The sequence below is a fragment of the Nicotiana tomentosiformis genome, chromosome 8 (genome assembly GCF_000390325.3).
Source record: "Nicotiana tomentosiformis chromosome 8, ASM39032v3, whole genome shotgun sequence".
Classification (NCBI taxonomy): domain Eukaryota; kingdom Viridiplantae; phylum Streptophyta; class Magnoliopsida; order Solanales; family Solanaceae; genus Nicotiana; species Nicotiana tomentosiformis.
Genome location: NC_090819.1, coordinates 15390217 through 15398412, shown reverse-complemented (window position 1 = coordinate 15398412; position 8196 = coordinate 15390217). Strand labels below are relative to the sequence as shown.

The 8196-nt window shown below is 35.8% G+C and overlaps 1 protein-coding gene and 1 non-coding gene across 2 annotated transcripts; both read left to right on the top strand.

Annotated features, from left to right (window-relative positions):
- The first annotated feature begins 1701 nt into the window (after nt 1-1701).
- Nucleotides 1702-1773, top strand: TRNAQ-CUG (transfer RNA glutamine (anticodon CUG)). The gene has a single exon. It is a non-coding gene; the product is annotated as a tRNA-Gln (tRNA).
- Nucleotides 1774-2513: 740 nt separating this feature from the next.
- Nucleotides 2514-7488, top strand: LOC104090428 (uncharacterized protein At4g04980-like). Its single transcript, XM_009595522.4, has 9 exons — nt 2514-2919; nt 3735-3956; nt 4505-4600; nt 4708-4831; nt 5002-6214; nt 6317-6482; nt 6588-6752; nt 6833-6985; nt 7072-7488. The coding sequence occupies exons 1-9, from the start codon at nt 2653-2655 to the stop codon at nt 7249-7251; spliced, it is 2586 nt and encodes an 861-aa protein (XP_009593817.1). The 5' UTR covers nt 2514-2652; the 3' UTR covers nt 7252-7488.
- Nucleotides 7489-8196: the final 708 nt, after the last annotated feature.

Below are 8196 nucleotides of genomic sequence, written 5' to 3'. Positions count from 1 at the left end.
GCCCTAAGAGTGTCTACACTTTTCATTTGACAGTCAATCTTAAATTTGTACCATTTGAATACTTTAACAATATTTTTACTGTGTCATTTAGACAACATGGCAAGATAAGTGTTTCTCCATTTTTAAGGACATCAAATCATCCAATAAAACAAATTTCACATACTTCTTGCCGGAAAATGTATGGTTTCTGCCGGAATATTTCCCGGTCAACTTCTCTTTTCTTCTTCACATGATCAACCAAACTCCACATACTTCTTTTTTCTTCTGCCGGAAAACAAACTCTGCATACTCCACATAGTGGCTGCTGCAATTCTTTGGTCGGAAAAGTAGCAGTGCGGCTTGCCAAACCTCAGCCCAAAAATGCAGCAGCTTCATTCCTCGCCATCTCCTCAGCCCAAAAATCCAGCAACTTTACTCCTAAAAAATACCATGAAATCTAGCCCAAAACCTCCATTTTCAGCCATGTAAACTACCGTAACAACAACCCCTCATTTTTTCGGTGAAGTTTCATTTTTTTCTTAACAGTAACAAAATTAAACTTTGTGACCTTTAAATTATGAAATATTTATTATTAGTGATTCAACCATGTGAACATTTTCCTTTGGAAAGAAAAGGTTTACTTTGAACAGTTTAGAACAACCCCCACCTCCGCCATATTTGCCGGCCAAAAGAATGCCTCAGTCAACGGCGACCTCTGCCTCCTCACGACAAGAAAAACAACGTATACCACAAAACTCTAATACACAAAATTTTCAAGGTCTTGAAAACAAGTCTAAGGGTACAAATTTTCTTTACAAAAATTCCAAGCTAAACACATAAGAACATTTCTTAATCCAAGTTGGCCGGACCTATTCAAAAAAATATGTTTGAATCTATGGCTGAAAACATTAGCAAAAAAGTGGCTAAAAAATTGATAGAAAAATGGCTGAAAATGGCAGAAATAATTATTTGGGGATTGACCAGAAAATGTTTGAAGAAAATGAGTTTGAACCTAAAAGAAGAAAGAACGGGATGGTGTGAGGAAGAGGATGTATGGTGTTGAATCTATGGCTTCAAAAATAGCAGAAGTAATCAGTGCGGAAGACAATGAGAACGAACATGGCCAGAAAACTGATATTTCTGGCGAGGAGGGGTCGTTGGGGAAGATGACAACGTTTGGGTTCTCGTTTTCATATTTATATTTTTCATTTTTTTAAAATTTGTTTAAGTTACTGCATCCACGTGTCCTCATCTAATTTGTTACTTCGGCGTGTGAATTACAAGCACCGATATATGTTTGGCTGTCTACAAATTTTGTGTTTAAATTACACAGTAAAGATCTGATTAAAGTGCTCAAACGAAAAGTAAAAGTATGAACAACTTTAAGGCTCTGTGGATATATTTTGCTATTCGAAGAACTGCGAACCTTAATACTATCCCTCATTTGAGTGAACCAAATGTATCTTATGGAATACAATATAAAGTCAAAACATTTAACTAAAAGTTTAACATAGATCAGTTAAATGTGGACACACATCTACAATTCTGCAAAGTTATAACCCCTCACTTCTAATGATACTTGTCTCTAGTTTTTAAGTAACTTGATAACGTAATATTTATTTATATTGTTACAGTATATTAAATTCGCTGTAATTAATCAAATTGGCAGGGATAATTGTAAAATTGTATAGTAGTAGTGTTTGTGTATTTGTGTGCAAAGCCGGTCCCGTGGTCTAGTGGTCAGGACATTGGACTCTGAATCCAGTAACCCGAGTTCAAATCTCGGCGGGACCTCATGTTTTTTATTTAACATGATTTATAATATTTGGTTCCTTTTACACATTGGTCACAGCCATTTAAGCATATACAAAATGCAGCAAACATAGTTCGTAACAGTTGTAAACATTTCGTTAATATGCAAAACCAAACTATATCAATCTCTGAACATTAATAAGTTCAAATCTTAAAACAAAGTATGGCACACAACGAACTCTAAATTGCTTCATGCAAATTTTATAGTTTCAGAATCATTAAGATGCTATTCACTTGAAGATTCTCATGAATGTAAAGTATTTTACTATCACTTTGTCTCCTAATGTGGACATTTATGATCTCCAACCACCAATTATTAATTGCATAATTATTATCACTAGCTAGAAGCGAATATAGCATTATAGAAGCGGGTTCAATTGAACCTATAATTTTTTGTGCGACATATGAATTTATGTGTAAACATCACTGAACTTGAAAAGAATAGTAGATATAAACTCATAGTTTAAAAATATAATGTGTTAAACACTAAAATTCTTGAAGGTTGAACTCATGGAGTTTAAATCGTAGATCCGCCTGATTAGAGAGAGTAATTTGATAAATATATATATAATTCAAATTTCGACATTGTAATTTTTTTAAAACAAATAAACATACCTTAGTTAAGCTATCCGTTAGCACCTCACAAGAAAGGGTTGATGACCCCTCCAAAAGACTTTTAGTTTAGTATTCTTTAAAAGAAAAAGACCAAATGTGGTAATGTAGGAAGAGGAAGAGGCAGCATTGAGCCCCCGAAAGATACGTTCGGCCTAAATAAAACAAGAAAAATTATTTCAAGAATTTGACTTTCATTTCTCTCTCTTTTCTGGAAACAAAGGAGAATAGAAAAGCTTAGATATTTGAATGTTTTTCATCATTTTCATCCTCCGTTATTTGAATTTTATATATTCTATTATTGTTGCTGTTTACCGATTTGAATTTCTCTCACTGTTTCTAATTGTCAAAATCAATAGGAAAATTGACTTGCTACAATCATCATTTTCTTTATTGTTGTTGCCTTTTTCTTCAAGCCTATTTAGAACTTGTTATTATAATTGGTTGCAAATGCAATCTGGGGAATGCTGTGTTGTGGCTCCTCACTTTTCCCCTAGTAAGCTCTCCACATTTGAGGTAATATTATCCTTTCTTTAATTTCAATTTTTTTCGTATAACCAAACAAATTAAGAACGGAATGATGGAATTGTGTAATCATCTCATATGAAAGGTTAAATTATTAGACAAAGCTCAGTTTTAATTTCTTAATTATATCTTCGACACGTCCTTCTACGTGCATGCATGACTCTTTTTCTAAGGCCAAGCACGCTGAAATTCTTTGATAATGGGTGATGATAATACGTCTTATATGCAAGACCTCTGTATGCTAATGATACAATGTTAAATTGTGTCATCACCTTATCTAAAAGTTTAAGTTGTTAAACAAAGCACACTTTTTATTATTTATTATGTCTGGACACAAAAAACTCCACACGACCATGATGTGGGACTACTTTGGTAAGAATAGTTTGTTAAAGAAGATGAAGAACACAAGCATATTCATGTCACAAAACCATATAGGTCTAATGAAGTTTTGAGAAATTTCTTTTACCTCAAAAATGAAATCGTTCATCTTGTATTTGGAGATATGGATGATCTTGCTGTCATAATAATGTAAGTTAAGGAGATTGAAGCAATCAAATAGTTGCATTTTCCTTCATTGATAGTACAATCAATACTAAAACAACAGGAATTAGCAACAGACAAATTTGGTAGCTAAACAGAAAAATCCATCGCTAATCCTATATTCCCTATTTAGAGATGGATTAACGATAGATTATCAAGAACTTTTGTTAGCTATGAGCGATTTAGCGACAGATTAGCGATGAAGTTCGTAACTAATTCCAGTTCTTTTTTGTAGTGAATACTAACAATAATTTTTGTATTGCCAGGATGATGATATGCAAGAGATAAATGTACTTACTAAAGAAACCAAAAAAACACCTTCCATTATAGTATCGAAAGGTTATAGCACAACCAAAGGCTCTAGAGTTCACAATTCATGTGGTGTAGCAGACAACTTCATAATAATGACAGCACTCAGGAGCAAGATCCTCACCTTGAGAGACTTGCTTGATCTATCACCTTGTTTGGGTTCTGCATCTGTAAATGAGGTATTCTTATGTCACTTTATCCAAATTGTATCAAATTGTTGATGTTTAGTTAAATTGCAGCAATTTAATGCAATTAGGGTGTGGAAGTCGAGAACTAGGATAGAAGGTTAGTAGGCAGTCGAACGTTTCCCTTTTTCTTTCCCAGACCAGTCGCATTAATGTTAGCATGACTGGTATCTCTTTATTCTTGGATTGCTTGTACTACCTATTGTTTAATTGCTTTATTTAGCTTCGATTTTTTAATATCTTCTTGTTGTTATCGCTTATTGCCACTGCTTCTTTTCATCTTGTCTTTAGTCGAGGGTCTTTCGAAAACAGCCTCTCTGCCCTCCCAAGGTAGGGGTAAAATCTGCATACACAATACCTTATCCAGATCCTCTTTTGCGAACTCGCTGGGTTTGTTGTTGTTGTTGTTTGATGCAATTTGTGGAGGTTATTATTAACTTTTGCAGTAAAACGTCCGAAAATAGACATTGTTTTGTAGTGTTCAGACAAGAATAGTGGCAAGTCTTTTAACTTCTGCTATATGTGAACATCTTTTTTTACAGCTGCTGATATTGACCCTAAAGGATCTCCATAAATTGTATCCTTCCATCAACCCAAATGTTCCATTGTCAAATATTGATGGAGCAGGAATGGATCAGGTTACGTATTTACTCGCTGAGTTGTGCGTTATACACCATACCATTTTTTTTTATAGGAAGATGATAACTAACTTTGCTAACCAAATTGTTATACATATATATATCAGGCACTGGAATGCTTTTGTGATACTCTGAAATCAATCGGGGAAATGTGGACAGGTGATGATAAATTCATGGCGGAATTTAATGAGGACTCACACAGTAAACTCCACGACGATCTAAAGCGTTATGGTACGTCATAACGTTACATGGATACTAAATGGCAATGTTCTGCCTCTTTTATTCACCTCTCAGCTCTGAGCACTAGTGCTGAATTGTGCGATCGTTTCATTTAATAGGTTGAGTTGGTAGATATGACATGTTTTATTTACTTAATTATATCTTCAACATGTACTGTTTAGGATTGGTATTGCTTGATGAGATGATTAAGCTAGCCACTGAAAGGGTGTTCGATATGATGGACGTGGATGACCAGACGAGAGATGAAAGTCCTTCATCCGATACCTTTGGGAGGCCTCTGTCAGAGTCTTACTCGAGCAACGAGTCCTCTCCCTCAAGCCCTCCACCTACCCCAACTTCTGTTCTCTCTGAGATAGTAATCAATGGTTCACAGAAGAGTGAACTCAAGGTTCAAGCAATTGAGAAGCTGAATCCTATCGATGTAAAACGCCTCTATTTCCACTTGCTGCCTCATGCAATAGAGCAAGATCAAGGTTGTGTTGTTCAACTAGCAACTAACTTTAGTGAACAAATATCAGAAATACAAGCAGGGGATGATTGTGAATTTGGCCAAGATTGTGACATGACGGACTCTCCAAATATTCTACTGACTGTTATGGACAATGTATCAGAAAATAGAGGAACATGTTGCACTGGTGCTTCAAATAATCAACCAGTGTCAAGTCCTGTTTCATTGGACGTGCGTTTACCTCCATCTACGCTTCCTAAGTTGAGATCATATGTAGCAGAACAGGCAGCAGCTCCACTATCACCATTTGCATTATCTCCAAATGTCATAGAATCACCACCAATGACATCAAGAAACAAAGTAACACCTCCACCTCCGTCTCCGCCTCCACCCCCACCACGTCCCATGGCGGTGCCTCCACCGCCACCTAAGACAATAGGAAATGTAATAACAGTTCCACCACCACCTCCCATGACATCCGGAAATGTAATATCACCTCCACCTCCACCACCACTTCCCATCAGATCAAAGGGTATCACACCTCTACTACCACCTAAGACAACAGGAAGTGTAATATCACCTCCACCTCCACCACCACCTCCCATCGGATCAAAGGGTATGACACCTCCACCCCCACCTCCACCAATGGCTTCTAATGGAGCAGTGCCAGCGCCACCTCCACCCATGCCAATGGGAAAGGGACCTGCACCTCCACCACCACTAGGATTTATGGGTGTCTTACGAGTTAAGAGAGCAGCCACTAAATTGAAAAGATCATCCCAAATGGGTAATCTTTATCGACTTCTCAAGAGCCAAGTTGAAGGCTCTAGTTTAGATAGTAAATCACAGAAGAGAACGGGGAAAGTTTGTGCTTCAGCAGGAGGTAAACAGGGAATGGCTGATGCATTAGCAGAAATGACAAAGAGGTAATCTTATTAAAATCCTCACCTATTATCTGGTGGAATATAATGTCGCTTTTTTCAGTAATTTTGAGTTATATATTTTGGAATGTGCAATGTTTGTCTCAGGTCAGCATATTTCCACCAAATTGAAGAGGATGTTGTAAATCATGCAAAAACAATCAAGGAGATAAAAACGGCCATTGCTTCTTTTCAAACATCAAATATGTCCGAGCTCGTTAAGTTCCACAAATATATAGAATCTCACCTTGAGAAATTAACCGATGAATGTCAGGTTCATATATATATATCTGCTTTGTTCATATTTCCTCCATTATATTATATATTATATATTTTTTATTATATTGGACGACGTTGGCTTGAAAGTTTCTTGCTACAGGTGCTAGCAAGATTTGAAGATTTTCCTACCAAAAAGTTGGAAGAACTTCGGATGGCAGCAGCATTATATTCCAAGTTAGACTCAATAGACACTACTCTAAAGAATTGGCCAATAGTCTCACCTGTTGGCGAACTCCTTGACAAAGCTGAGAGTTACTTTAACAAGGTACATAAGAAACTAAGTTCCTGAAAGTCTTAATTATTCAGCTGCTTATAACAGCTCTAACAAACAGTTCTGTCGCGTAGATCAAAGGAGAAATTGAAACACTGGATCGAACAAAAGATGAAGAGTCCAAGAAATTTACAAGCCATAACATTCATTTTGATTTTGGCATTATCGTGCGTATCAAGGAATTAATGGTAGATGTTTCCTCAAACTGCATGGAACTTGTCTTGAAGGTTAGTACAATGTAGTTAATTCTTGTGGAAATTACTGGTTCTGATAATTTGGTGGACTTTTTAATAATATTGGAACATTGAATCAGGAGAGGAGAGAAGCAAAGACAAAAAATGATGGGCACAAAAAGCTAGGATCAAGTAAACTACTATGGAAGGCCTTCCAATTTGCATTCAGAGTCTATACTTTTGCTGGTGGGCAAGATGACCGCGCTGACAAGTTGACAAGGGAATTGGCTCAAGAAATCCAAACAAATCCTAATCAATAGACATATAGTTGTACCTAGAGGTAGATGGAGCTTTTGAAACAAAGGGTTCAACTGAACGGCCGGTATTTTCTTCGACACAGAACATAGAAATTCAACAAATATTAAAATCTGAATCCATAACTTTAAAAGTACAACATGTTCAGTGTTAAAAGCATTCAATTTTGAAGCCGTCAAGTTTAAATCCTCGACGATACTGATTCTTTTTCAGTAATAGAAGTAATAATAATGTTGATGTTGCCAGCAATATAAGCGGCATAGCTGCATTTAGATGCACTTTTGAGCTGTAATTGTCATGCATGGATTAAATAACTAGCAAAGAATTGCCAGATATCAGTTTTGTTTAGACTGCGAGTAGAGAATTGAGCTAAACTATATACATACAATATATGTTGCACCTAATTAGTAAATGGTTCTGTAGTATGTTTGTAGTACCAGATCGTCTATTCTTTTATAATCAAATTATAAGAGTTGGTTAAAATTACTGACACATACCAAACATGTACATTTGATGCATTATTAAAGGTTATGTATAGAAATGGGTGAGATTTAGTTTTGTTGTTCATTATAAATATTATTTAGCTATATAACGTAGCCCTTTCACAAGAGATCAGTAAAAAGTAACATAGGGGATTAGCAAATAAAACAAAGGTGGTTATTTTCTTCTATTCACATAGTAACTGATCATATGATATCATTTTGCTCTATAAGAAGAAATATACTGAAATTTTACTCTGATTAAGAAAGTTAATGTAAAAATAGCATGTGCTAGCCAGTTTTTAAATTGGTAATTGAAAAATAGCCAACGCTTGCAAAGTCATTGAAAAATAGCCACTATTTTGCTGCAACACGGAAAGTTCCAGCATAATATACTGGAGATTGGTGCACATGTGTATGAACTTCCAGCATAATATGCTGGAACTCCAACACACGGAAAATTTCAGCATA

Bases quoted from the DNA above. Each gene is read 5' to 3' on its own strand.
- LOC104090428 (XM_009595522.4), top strand. From the start codon at position 2,653: ATGTTTTTCATCATTTTCATCCTCCGTTATTTGAATTTTATATATTCT. The intron at 4,832-5,001 runs GTACGTCATAAC...TGTACTGTTTAG, and splicing joins CGACGATCTAAAGCGTTATG to GATTGGTATTGCTTGATGAG. The intron at 6,215-6,316 runs GTAATCTTATTA...TGTTTGTCTCAG, and splicing joins TTAGCAGAAATGACAAAGAG to GTCAGCATATTTCCACCAAA.